This window comes from Triturus cristatus, chromosome 2_2, assembly GCF_964204655.1.
Source record: "Triturus cristatus chromosome 2_2, aTriCri1.1, whole genome shotgun sequence".
NCBI lineage: Eukaryota > Metazoa > Chordata > Amphibia > Caudata > Salamandridae > Triturus > Triturus cristatus.
Genome location: NC_140582.1, coordinates 669,240,190 through 669,254,477, shown reverse-complemented (window position 1 = coordinate 669,254,477; position 14,288 = coordinate 669,240,190). Strand labels below are relative to the sequence as shown.

The 14,288-nt window shown below is 44.4% G+C and overlaps 1 protein-coding gene across 4 annotated transcripts in view; it reads right to left on the bottom strand.

Moving 5' to 3' along the window:
- The window catches only part of WDR17 (WD repeat domain 17), a 1,003,384-nt gene that overhangs the window by 462,110 nt on the left and 526,986 nt on the right, over positions 1-14,288 (bottom strand). For all 4 annotated transcript variants that reach the window (XR_014978161.1, XM_085641859.1, XM_085641857.1 and 1 more), the window contains 2 exons: positions 6,328-6,492; positions 5,829-6,031 (listed from right to left, as the gene is read on the bottom strand). Coding sequence is in view for 3 of the 4 variants with exons in the window: in XM_085641859.1 (XP_085497985.1) it covers positions 5,829-6,031; positions 6,328-6,492 (368 nt within the window). In the remaining variant the exon portion in view is untranslated. The remainder of the gene's footprint in view (positions 1-5,828; positions 6,032-6,327; positions 6,493-14,288) is intronic.

The window sequence follows — 14,288 nt, the reverse complement described above, 5'->3', positions numbered from 1 at the left end:
GCAGCCAGGACTAAGAAACATAGGATACAACACATCTCCTTCCTTTAGAAACAAAAGGAACAACAAAAACATAGTGAAGAAAATAATCACATTCCGTTTCTTGGAAATTAAATAAAGATAGGTCACAAAATCATATTAGATAAGTAAATGCATTCTTAGTTCACCATATCAATCAAATAGCATTCTAGGATATTCTGATCGACAAGATCAAATAAAATAATAAGAGATAATTGATTTCCCCCTGGTTCACATAAGAACAAATAGCATAATAATACTGGTGTTCCTCATTAAAAATTGCACATGTTTCAGGCAGAGTAATCAAAAGAGATACACCCTGAAGAACGCCTCAACACACCTATCTCCCTCTGCTAAAGAACATGAAAGAAAAACGTGTCCATGTTCCAGTATGGAAGTAATAATGTACAATAAATGATCCGCGAGGGAGAACTAAATGTCTAGAGCACTACCACCACAACCTTGACGTGCGAGGCAAAAGACAAAAAATAATGCACACGACAACTACAACACAATTTGTTGAGTATTCTACCAATGCAACCCTTACGTGCGAGGCAATTGCACCTTCCCAACACAACCTTGACGAGTGATGGAGACAGCCAACGCAATCCAGACGTGTGAGGCCAAAACACATTCCTAACACAACCATGACGTGTGAAGGACACTCCCAACGCATCCATGACGTGCGAGGGACACCACCAACGCAACCATGACATGCGAGGCAAAACACATTCATAACACAACCATGACGTGTGAAGGACACTCCCAACGCAACCATGACGTGCGAGGGACACTGCCAACGCAACCATGACGTGCGAGGCAAAACACATTCCTAACACAACCATGACGTGTGAAGGACACTCCCAACGCAACCATGACGTGCGAGGGACACTGCCAACGCAACCATGACGTGCGAGGCAAAACACATTCCTAACACAACCATGACGTGTGAAGGACACTCCCAACGCAACCATGACGTGCGAGGGACACTGCCAATGCAACCATGACGTGCGAGGGAGAAATAAAAATAAATATTGCACGGGGTACACATGTAATACGTACTAATACTTTAAAAACAAAAGAAAATGTGCACTTATCCAACAGTGCACCCACACCCACACTGAATGTTCACTTACATATTGAACACAATTAAATACCAAAGAATTCACCAAACGACATGAAACAAAACACATACCAAAATAACACTCTCCCCTACTGCTCACATGTACCACTCACTATTGCTGCCCTTACGTATCACTCGCTAACACAATGATAGCCTTCATGTCACCCGAATCTACAGTGCAAATAATGAGTCCATCTACAACCCGCAACTTGAAAATAATATCCAAAACTAACCAGCAAGCTTGGAGTGTACATCGGTGCTTGTGTTAAAAAAAAACTTCATGTTAGATACACTTCAAATTTGCTTCGCATGCGCAACCTAAGTTAAATAGGAGCAGTTTACACGGGTTTCTGAGTGCAATGCAAACCGCCCTTGACAGAAAATATATATACTTTTAAACATTTCAGGAAGTCATCGTTGTTCAATCTACAGCGCCATTGAGAATGAACTTTAATAAGTAACGACGTGGTTGGCAAGGTGCATCCTATGCTGAAGATTGCAATCAGCCACTGAAAATTCCACTCGCAAAATGGCGGCACGTAATTGACGCTGAGCCGGGAGGCTCACGGTGCGTTAAGGCAGCAGAGCGTCACTAAACAATCCCAAACAGCACGAATACAGTTACGTCAGCAAGAATTCCAGGAAGCAACGCTGCAAGGCTCGAGGAACAGGTACGAGGATCGCGTGCAAGCAAAGACGCGCTGTTTGTGTTTAAAAGACATAGATAACGGTTAAACAGCCAACAAGATCAGGGAAAAACTGCTGGTGCCAAAATTCATTTAAAAATAAAATAAAGGCCCACCCCCAAAGATCATGGGCAGCAGAAAGAATCCTTCTCAGTAGTGTGCCAAAATGAAATTCATCGTTGTCCTCCCGAACATGTTCAAATTCACACACTGAGGTCAGGGGACAACCCGGGCTCTGGCAAGCACAGTTCCAGGAATATCAGGATCTTCGACACTAGACGGTGCAATAAGTACCAATGCACATTACAACAGGGGCAGCCGTCAAAGTTTCAGTGGCCTCAAGGGCTTTTCCCATAAAAGTTTATTTCACAAGTCACCGCACCAGGGGGACACTGCAATTTAACTACAAATAACACCGGGGCTCGATACATGCCCCAGAATGTAGCGTCTGTTTCAATTTTGCATTGTTCAATAAAGCATGTTCACTAAGGAGGTTCCTGTTTGAGCCACAATGATGGTAGGCAGGTTAAACACGCAAAACCCAATAGCCTGTACGTTGGCAGGTTTCAAACATCAGGTAATTTAAATATCTTCTGATCTTCTGTATCATGTATAGGCACTGTGCAAGTCAAATGTGGATTGACAGCTAGAAATCCCACAGCAAAACGTTCATTTTATACGGTCTGTAGGGAGGTTTCAAGCCACTCAAGCCAGCTACTGTCTAACGCCCAACACATACCTCTATGGACTGTCTGTTGGAAAAGACACCGGTGAGGCATCCAAGGCGTTGCGCAGGCTTAAATTTCAGGCTTCTTTTAGATACTGGCCATCTTCTTTTAGTTCCTTGTGTAAATTCTTAGTTCTTCACGCTTGGTTCTTTTCAAAATCAACGCCATTTTTGTAACTGAAGAAGGGTACTGTCATCTTAAGTAGACCAGGTGCCAGAGATGTAGTTAAGTAGATTTATTGGTTCAGGTAAGATGGTACAGGGTGCCCCACCGGGAGCAGCATCCTGCTGCTCAGCCCCACTCAGTCTAACCGCTCACTCCTTCAAAGCATGCACACACACCCAACATTCCATGACATCACACTCATGCAGGCTGAGCAGCCAGGACTAAGAAACATAGGATACAACAGTATCCCTTTCAAGTGCACAGGGATTTGCTTTAACAATCCCAAGGTGCTCTACTTGTGGTAGTGTGGGCGAGCAGCCTTAGGCTTATCAGAGGGGCGTGTTAGGCATTTGTTACACACAAAATGAAACACAGAATCAATAAGGAAATCCAGCACCACTATATAAAAATAACACAGATTATTATATTAATTTAGACACTAAGATCTTCTAGATAAGGTAAGTACTTTTTGAGTTAGTGATTTTCAGAAACAAAGAAAATACAGCTGTCAGAGTTGAGGCATGAGCCTCGAACGCGGTATTGTTACCCAATGGGATAAACATACAGTGCATAGGGTCACCTGCCAAGGAATTAAAGGACTGTTCTTTTTGACTTAATGTAAGTAGGCGCCAAGGTCCAAGAAAGCACCAAGAGTTCAAGGTTACCTGCCCTGCGGTGCCTGAGTGCAAAGGTTTGCAGGTACTGTTCCCCATTGACGTCAATGGGGAACAGTACCTGCAAAGAAAGGCTGCAAGGCGGGACCGGTTGCCTAGTCTGGAAAAACCCAAAGGGGGTCTCGGCTCTTGAGGGTTTCAATGGACTCGGGCTTAAGGGGCTCATGTGCATAGGTGTTTTGTCCGACGGGTCAGTGAATTTGCGTCTGTCAAAGAAGAGGGAGAAGAAACACAGCAAGATGACTTCTGGCATGGAGCTGGCCTCCATTGAAGTGCCTCAACGTGCAGGTCGTTTTTGGTGGCAGTAGTGTCTGGACTGACCACAAACAAGCCTTGGTGCTTGCAACAGGCTCTGGTACACCGGGTATTGGTGCAGGCAGGCTTCATGTGGATCAGGACTCAAAGATTGAATGGATCAATGTGGCTGACCTCATGAACACTCAGCGACCTGCTCCTGGGCTGCAGTTGCGTCAGTGAACCAGGTGGTCAGCAGATCAGTGAACTGTGCGGCCAGAGTCTGCAGGCTGCATGGAAGTGGCTCCTCCACTTTAAGGGAGATGCTGGCTGGTTTGGGGAGTGCTGGTAGCCCTCCGAGGAAGCTGCAGGATGAGTGAGTCTTTGTAACTGTCCGGACAGGGAGCAGGCAGGCAGAGTTTGGTGCCAAGTTCACAGCTAGTACACAGTTCTTGCGTTCTTCTGCTCTTCTTAGCCTTCCTTTTTCTTAGTCAGGCGAATGTGAGTTCCTGGTGTCAGGGGGCCACCTAAATATTGAATTTAGGGGTGTTAAGGGAAGTGAAGGGTAGTAGCTAATGAGCTCACTGCACCCCCTACATGAACACTTCCTGTGGGGAGTGGGAATAACCCTGTCCCAGAGATCCTAACTGCACCAAAAACATGATATTTGAATCCTTCTTTTGTGGAACACATCAGGGGGCTCACCTTGGAGGTGTGACTAGCCTGGTGGTGCAATACTCCTACCTGCATTGCTAATTTCTCATCTATCCTGGTGCCAAATGGGCCTCAGGTTAGGAGTGACATCTCCCAGGTCTGGGGGAAGCTGGGGTTGCATATCAAAGGTGGCAGGTGCTTTGAAGACCCTGGCTTTGATATGCTAAATCACTAGCCATCCTGCTGGAGGAGGTTTGTACACGTTTCACTGGAGCAGGCATTGTTTATAATCTCAAAGAGCATGGGCATTCACCTGTAGGGGGTCAGAAACGTGTCTGTGGTGGCAGGCTGGACAAGACGAGTCAGCCAGCACACTAGATACAGGTAGGTTTCTCAGGGGGTACCTCTACGGTGCCTCTGGGTTCATGTATTAATAAATATAGTACTGGCAACAGAAAAGGTTTATTAGGACAAGGTGTTTGATACCAAACACCACAGGTTTCAGTAAAGCCATCATGTATCTGAGGAACTCGTAATGACCAGTGCCCAGTACATATGCTTATGATGGCTTCCCTGTTCACTTGTCTACCTAGTTCATGAACTAGGCAGCACAGGGGCATGCGGATATGCCTTCACATGTAATGTAAAGCATCCTGCCTTAGGGCTACAAAGAGTGCTGTAGGGGTGACTTACATATATTACATGTATTGAGTTTGGCATGGCACACAGTGAGTGTGCCATGTTATGTTTTCAGAATGGTTTGAATAATTTCACGTAGCCTGCAATGAAGTCTGCATGAAATTTGTGTTTGGGTCCCCTAGGGTGGCATAAGATATGCTGCAGCTCTTAGGGGCTCTCTTTAGTACTCATGCCCTAGCTGCCAGGGGTACCATTTAATAGGGACTTATAATGCTGCTAAAATCCTTGCCAATTGGGTTATAATTAGACTTTAACTTGTTTTAGGGAAAAGAGCACAGGCACTGAGGTCTAGTTAATAGGCCTCAGTGCCATGTCAGAGTTGAAAGCCAGCATCTAGTAGTTAAAATGGGACAAAAAGTGGAGGGAAAACTGCCCCATAATTCCAGTTTCCTACAGACAGGTACTAATCGAGAGAATGTGCTTTATAAATGCAAAATGATACACCCCCCACTTCATTCTTTTGCTCGCCTCTATTGTTAAAAATATTACAATTTAATCACCTATGTATAAAGTGGTAGGGCCCTAGGCCCTCATGCACACATAATAACCACACAGACACGGATAATTAGTTAGTGGACATGGCCAAAGGCATGTGCGCCCAGCCCCTTTTATTGCCAATGTCACATGTCCAGTGACGCCTGTGCTAGATGGGTGTGGGGTGGGGTGTGAGCCAGCCCTCAGGGAGTGGCTGGTGCTAAAACACCTAGACCAGTGATGGGCAGATCACTACACTACGGATAGCATAAAATAACTATTTAGACAATGTATGACCATTACAAAAAAACAATGAAAAGTTAATATGAATTTTAATTTGAAATATACCTAATGGTAAAAGCAAAAATAACAATACCGTAGACATCAGCACCATGATCATACACGGTATCCAAGCAGGTGCCGTCTCTCGTGTCCCACACACGAATGGTGTAGTCCCAGCTACCAGATATCAAAAGATACGGGATTTCAGTATTCCACATCAATCCACGAACAGGTGCTGTGTGTCCACTAAGAACATTGATACAGGCATCCTGCGTATAATCCCATATTCGTACAGTCCTGAAAATGAATACAAAATACAGTATTAGACTGGTCAGAAAATACATGTCTGCCTTATCTTGGCATGTAAGAGTTTTCTTAGGAGTTAGTTATCGGTGTACACTTAGGCTAGATAAGGCCCATTTCCTGGTACACACATTTGCAATATATGATCACATATTGTCTCCTCATTAGTGTGCTTTCTAAGTTCATGATACACGTTTTTCAAATATAGACCGCGTAGGTGCTTTTCAGGTGAAAAAGTAGGATGTACCAATGATGAGGAGGGACACTTTGGGGATGGGCTGCACACGTACCCGTCATCAGAGCCGCTACACAGGATTCCTTCCCTCAGGGGAGACCAACGTACATGAAACACTTTGGCCGTGTGCCCAGTGAAGACTTTCAGCGGCTGATCAGAGCTTGTGGCTAAGTAATAAACTCGGACATTTTTATCCTCGCAGCCGGTTGCAATCATATCCCTGATAAAAATTAAAAAAACACACTCAGTTGAACGACAAAAACACCACGCAAAAGGCAACTAATTACAAATCAGCGTTTCTCTAAGCTAAGGTCAGGCAAAATCTAAGAGTGTGTAACTGTTCAAGAGCTGAGGCTACTGAAATGAGAGAGCCAAGGAAAGTTAGACTGGCGTGGAACAGAACAGAGACTAAATAGAGAGAGGCCAGTGAGGGAATGGAGAGAGGGGGGAGACGGAACAGAGCGGGGGCCGCGGGGCATACATGTGACAAATGACCAGAGACAGGGGAAAGGGCCACACAGAATATGAGGGAATAGAGTAGAAAGGCTCAGAAGATGGTAAAGGACAGGGGAGTGAGGCTCGATGGAGGGAGGGACACATAGGGGCCTAAGAAAGGATGGACTGTGGAAAGGTGGAGCAGGGAGAGTGTCTGTGGCAGGAGAGGGACAGAGGATGGAGAGGGAAAGGGAAAGGGAAGACCGAGAGAGATCAAGAGAAGTAGGGTGGACAAATCGTGAAGAGAGAAACACTGGAAGAGAGAAAAACAAAATCCAGGCAAGACTGAAGGGACATCAACAGAGGAAGAGGATGCTGTCTAGCTCTCTTGCAAGAGCACTGGCCATCTTGCATAATACAATAATCAAGTATTGCTATATATTCTCTTGGCTCAACATAATGGGCATGTATTCTCCTTAATAACATAGTGGGTATGCAATATGTGACAATATTAATGTGCACATGTTCTGTGGCAGAACTATGGGCATACTATGTTATGTTATGAATCACTGGATGGCAGTTACTGACAACGGTTAGAATCATGCAAAGGTCTAGGGCTCAATGTGACAGGCATGATCAGTTTCTGTTAAACCCAATGTACCATTATTGATAATAATATGCAACAAATACCGGCAATGCCGGGAGGTCATGCTTAATACTGAAACTGCCTCTTCAGTGACTGATGAGTTTAGCCACTCAATAAGTCATCATCATACATGCTCTCTATAATCATTCTTATTCTCATGCATTTAATCATCCCCCCACTGACTCACTCTTGCATGTGCCCATTTACCCATTCATAAAAAAACAAACGCATACAAACCCAATAAGCATATGTAAGTTAATTTAAAAGTATGCAAGTAGAAAAACCAAAACATGCTGCCTCCTAAACATGGCGGGAAAATTCTTGTAATACATTTTTTTACATAGCAGAAGGGGGCTATCCTGCAACTGTATTGTTTAGTTTATCATTGTTTTAACGTTGCAACATGGATGTCAAGTGTTGAAGCGATGCATTGGCCACTTCGGAACAGTAATAAATGATTAACTATGCACAATACCAATCCAAGATTAGCCATTTTGGAATAATATTTTGCCTAGTGTCTCATTATATAGATTCAAAATGGTTGACATAATGCTTCAAAATGTGGCCGACATCTTGTCAATATAAAACATGTATACATTGTGGACAATGCAATGCAAGAAGGGCGCCTTGTTTAGAAGAGGTGGACACTCAGGATGTGAAAGCATGGAAAACAGAAGGGCTAGCCCACCATCTATGGCACTGAAGCAGGCTCACTTTCAGGCAGATGTGCACACGTGATCAGGCGAAATGCAGTCATTTGCAGCAGAAGAGAACCGATGACTAAGGTGGACTGACCCAATACCTCATGCTGTATAATGTCATGGAAAGAGCAGAATGTGAACATATACATATATGAATGTAAGTGTACATATAGGTATGCATTTGTTATGACTTTTTTATTACATGTCCTGGCAGACAACTACCGTTATAAGGCCATTCTATGCAGGCCTGTCAAGAATTATCACAGCAAATGATACAGCACCAGGGTTTGTCGAAGGGGGTAATCAACAGTAAAACCCTTGCCTACTGAGGTAGTTTGTAAAATTCCATGCAACAAAATACCTGTCTACAGGCTTCAACGAAGTGTAATAAGAATCAACCCTTAAAAGCTAATGGTCTGATCATATATTTATTTTAAAAGTAAGCAAGTCATGGCTAATGCATTTGTTGTAATTCACAAAATATAGATGAAATATATGGTATCTGACATAGCTCTTCCCAAAGAAACAGTCATATAGCTTTTAAAGCTGGCTTGTCATCATAAGAACGCAAGCCTGCTTTATTGAGCATTGGTTTTACCACGAGGCTTCTAACAGTGCAACCCTTAAGATAGAAATTGTAAGGGTTTGTCAGAGAGAGTAACACACACCCTAATCCCTGTCTTCTAAGGCCAGTTGTGAGAGTACATGCAACACAATATCTGTCTATAGACTGTATAAGAGTGTTAATACCACCACCCCCCCCTTCAAGGCCAAATTGGCTATGACATGTCAGTTCCACATAAATATGTCAGGCCTACTATCTTTTTCATAACTTTTCATAGTAAGCATATCAGGTTTAAAGTATCTGCCATAATGTTTCATAATGATTCAATTAGGCCTATAGCCTTTACCATTGTCTTGCCTCTATGACAAACTCTCGCCCACTGAATTGTGACTAAGCTTACCAACAAGGCAACCACCAGACATCCTGTCATATAACTGAAAATGTGTACAAAATTAGAGTTGGCAAAACATTTTACAACCTCTCCTAAAAGGGATTATCAAAGTGTAAATGTTCTACCTCAGAGTTTGGCAGAGGGGGTGACCAACGTACAAGCCCTTGTCTACTACAGCAATCTAAAACTCCAACTAGCACAACACCTGTTTACAGGCTTTTAAAAAAAGTGTAATGGTAGTTCACCCTTGAATGCCTATTGATTTTAACATATAACTGGTTAAGAATAAATTATTAATTTCTCCTTGTATCGGCATTGTAAAACCTGGTATTCCATGGCATTAGTTTTTGGTGCTGCCTCAGCCTTGTAAATTTGGGGCAGAGTAAAAAAGCAATGTGTTTTGCAGTGGAATGCCTACAGCAACACCCATTGCACACCCCTTTGCCACATAGGACTGCAGTGGAAAGGGGATATTTACAAGTGGGCGCTAAAGCATGATAAATGGATTAGCGGCACCTAGTAAATATGGAAAATGGGGCTATGCCACTGCAGCGTCAAAAATATTGATGTACCAAGGAGATAGGGGCTTGTAAATATGCCCCTTAAATTCTCCTATACAGAGGGTTTGTCAAATGGGGTAACCAAACCCCTTGCCTCTTAAGGTAATCTGTGACATTCAAAGTGACAAATTATCTGTCTACAGATTTTAACAGAATATAATAATAATCCACCCCCAAATGTACATTTTTTTGTCGGGGAACAACCTTTACAACGCAACTTTTACAACGCACTACCTTTACAACGCATTTTTTACAACGCATAATCCATTACAACGCATGACATTACAACGCATACCATTACAACGCATTTTTAAAAACTACCTTTACAACGCATTCCATTACAACGCATACTACCATTACAACGCATACCATTACAACGCATAATATTACACTACACTATCCAACACTTACCCTACTGTTGCACCCCCTGGAGTTAGAATAGTAATTTTTACCCCTATACTATCCAACACTTACCCTACTGATGCACCCCCTGGAGTTAGAATAGTAATTTTTACCCCTATACTATCCAACACTTACTCTACTGATGCACCCCCTGGAGTTAGAATAGTAATTTTTACCCCTATACTATCCAACACTTACCCTACTGATGCACCCCCTGGAGTTAGAATAGTAATTTTTACCCCTATACTATCCAACACTTACCCTACTGATGCACCCCCTGGAGTTAGAATAGTAATTTTTACCCCTATACTATCCAACACTTACCCTACTGATGCACCCCCTGGAGTTAGAATAGTAATTTTTACCCCTATACTATCCAACACTTACCCTACTGATGCACCCCCTGGAGTTAGAATAGTAATTTTTACCCCTATACTATCCAACACTTACCCTACTGATGCACCCCCTGGAGTTAGAATAGTAATTTCTACCCCTATACTATCCAACACTTACCCTACTGATGCACCCCCTGGAGTTAGAATAGTAATTTTTACCCCTACACTATCCAACACTTACCCTACTGTTGCACCCCCTGGAGTTAGAATAGTAATTTTTACCCCTATACTATCCAACACTTACCCTACTGATGCACCCCCTGGAGTTAGAATAGTAATTTTTACCCCTATACTATCCAACACTTACCCTACTGTTGCACCCCCTGGAGTTAGATTAGTAATTTTTACCCCTATACTATCTAATACTTACCTTAAATGTAATTTAATATTATGCGTTGTAATGGTATGCGTTGTAAAGGTAGTATGCGTTGTAATGGTAATGCGTTGTAAAGGTATTTTTTAAAAATGCGTTGTAGTGTCATGCGTTGTAATGTCATGCGTTGTAATGGATTATGCGTTGTAAAAAATGCGTTGTAAGTGCATGCGTTGTAAAAGTGTGCGTTGTAACGTCATACATCCTTTTTTGTCATATGCTTTTCATAATGCATACATAAAGTCTACTACCTTTGAAAACCTTTTCATAATAAACATATCAGACCTAGGGCATATGACATACCTTTTGCAGCAAACAAATAAGGAATAAAGGCTTCATCATTAGCTTGCTACCCAAACCAAAACTCAGGTCTATTGTATTGCACTAAAGCTTTCCCACAAGACAACCACCAAGCAGAGTCATAGAATTGCACATATACACAATTAGAGTTGGCAAAACAATACTCAACCCCCTGGGTTTGTTTCACACCGAAACACTTGTCTATAACAGCAATTTACAGATTCCATCTACCACAATAGCTGCCTACACAGTGTATTTACACAATCCACCCTTGAATGTCTACTAGCTTTAACATATGCCTTTCACAATAAGTATGTCAGCCCTCCTATTTTGTCATAACGTTTCATAAGAAAACAGTTCAGGCCTATAGCATTGATAATTTGCTTGTCACCATAACCAATTCAGTCCTGCTGTATTCAGCATAAGTTTTCCACAAGACAAAAACTGCAAAACAAACACTTTTTTTCAGTGAACGTACACCACTTCAGACCAATTAAATGCTGTATTGAAGGTGATCAACATTTGAGTGAAACCAAAATCTCCCTCATAATAGTATTTCTAAAAGCTCTTTTTTGTTGAGCACATGAGGGCATATTTATGAGAGGCTTGCACTCACGTTGTGCCACTAATTCTAACATGATGGCGGCGCAAGCAGTACTCCATATCTCCGAGATGACACATGTGGCCAATCGCGTCTGTTTTGGAACTCCTGAATCAGAAAAGAAGCTGCTCCTAAACCAGCGACGGCACGCACACAGTAAAATATGCAAAGTTGTCATTCCCCTGTAAATCTAACGTAAGACTAACACATTGATATTTATGGTTGCTCTCTACTGATGAAGGAATTTATCCAGAAACACGTGTCTAGTGTTACACAGCACAGGCTGCACAAACAAGGGTGAAAAATGAAAGACTACTACTCAAGTAAGTGTTATCATTGACTGCATTTACCATGGTGCGTTGGGGCAAATTGAGTGCAGGGATGTGAGGCAGTGTGCTCCTACCCTCCTTCTGTTTGAAAAGGCTTCCTCGAGCTACTAAGCAGACAAGCTTGTGTTGATGCACTTGTTAATATTCAAAAGGTCGAAGTTGATGTACGCAATGATACATGTATGTACAAAAACAAAATCTAATCACTGTTGTCGAAATTACCTGATATGACCTCTTCATCAATCGCGAGTCAGAAATAGGTGGTCAGGCAGGCACTGCGACCTAGACCTGAGGCAACTGATTGACAGATCACAGATGAGGTGGCACGTAACCAGCAGAACAAATACGCAAACTGTAAAAACCTAGGTCAATCTCACAGATAGGCAGGGATACCACAATGGTCTGTGGAGATTGGTCTGAATAAAGCACACATGGCTGGAGTGTTTTTTTTCTTGTGATTCACTTCTGCTGTTCTGCTCTTCTGCATTTTGACCCTGCATATTCCATTCCCATATGTGTACCGCATTTCTGTTTTCCCCTTTGAGCTCCGTTGGCGGCCACTGCGGAGGAGCGAGAGCAAGACCCCAGACCCTCGGCCTGAGGTCTGCTCTTCTCCAGCAGCTCCGTTGTGCAGAGCTCTGCCTCTGAACCCACCAGGCAGGGTTCGAGACTCGCTGTGTGCCCGGTGTTACGCTCCGCCCTCGCTGGTATATGCGTCCTCTCTGTGCATTATTTTCTTTACATTCCTTCTGTTGGTTTGTGCTGTGCCATAGTGTTTTTTTTCTTGTGATTCACTTCTGCCGTTCTGCTCTCCTGCATTGTGTCCCTGCATATTCCATTCCCATTTGTGTACCGCTTTTCTATTTTCCCCTTTGTGCTCTGTTGGCCTTTGGCTCCCCCCCATTTCCCGCCTAATCCTCAGCCCCCAACCGCCCCCTCTCCTGCCTCCCAGCTGCTCGCCCTGCCCTGTCCCCTACTAATAGCGGGCGCTGCGTGACCCGCACACAGCGGGCATGCCGCTGGCGCTTAGGCAAGCCCGTCTGCGCCCATCCGCGACCCGACTGCAACCAGCTATCCATCGCTACGACACCAACACCCTCCTTGCACCCAACCCCGGAAGACACACAGAGTGCCAGCAGGCCTCAACGAACACGACCCATGGCCAGTTCTCCTGCCTCTGCTGTGGCCGGACCTTCACCACCACCTCACCTTCAACACCACCAACACCAGCACCAATGACAACCTCGGCTGCATCCTCCTCAACGTGCGTTCCGTACACAAACACGCCATGGAAATCTGGAACCTACTCGACTCTCTCTCGCTCGATGTCGCTTTCTTCACAGAGACCTGGACCAACGCCGCCTCCGCCCCCAGCATCAACACCGCCCTTCCGGACGGCTACAAGATCCAGAGGAAGGACGGCCCCAACCACCCGGGAGGAGGCCTTGCCATAGTCTACAAAAGCACCCTCCACCTCACCACCTCCAGCGTAATCTTCCCATCCGCTGAACACCTGCATTTCCAGATCAAGACCAGACCTAAGACCACACTCCGCGGGACACTCATCTACAGACCCCCCGGACGCCCTTCGCCACCGCCATGACCGACTTCATCGCACCCCACGCCATCACATCAACAAACTACATACTCATTGGAGACCTCAACTTTCACCTCGACAACCCCAGCGACCCCAACTCCACTATCCTTCAAGACAACCTCGCCAGCATCAAACTTAAACAACTTGTCAACATACCGACTCAAAGAGCAGGACAAACCCTCAAACCCATCTTCGCTGCAGGAATAAGCGTCCACTTCAGCCACACAACGCAACCACCTTGGACCGACCACCACTGCATCCACTTCACCATCGATAAACCCAAAGCACCTAACCAGCCCCACGCCTGCCTCAAAGGCACTGGCGCAAGGTCACCGACGAGCAACTGAACTCCACCCTCTCCCGAGACAACCACACCCGGGCATCCGACGCAAACACCGCGGCCAGAGAACTCCACATGTGGATCTCCAACTGCGCAGACGAGCTTGCCCCGCTACGCAGCCCCTGCAAACCACGCCCCAGAAAAGCCACCTAGTTCACCACCGAACTTCAAGAAGCCAGGCACACCTGCTGATGCCTGGAAAAGAACTGGAGGAATATCAAGACACCCGATAGCGACTCCACCTACAAGGATGCCATGTCCACCTACAAGGATGCCATGATGGACTACCACAACCAAATCAGAACGACCAAAAGGAACTTCATCCACAATAAAATCCCCAAAACTCCACCAACTCCAAGGAACTCTTCAACGTCATCCATG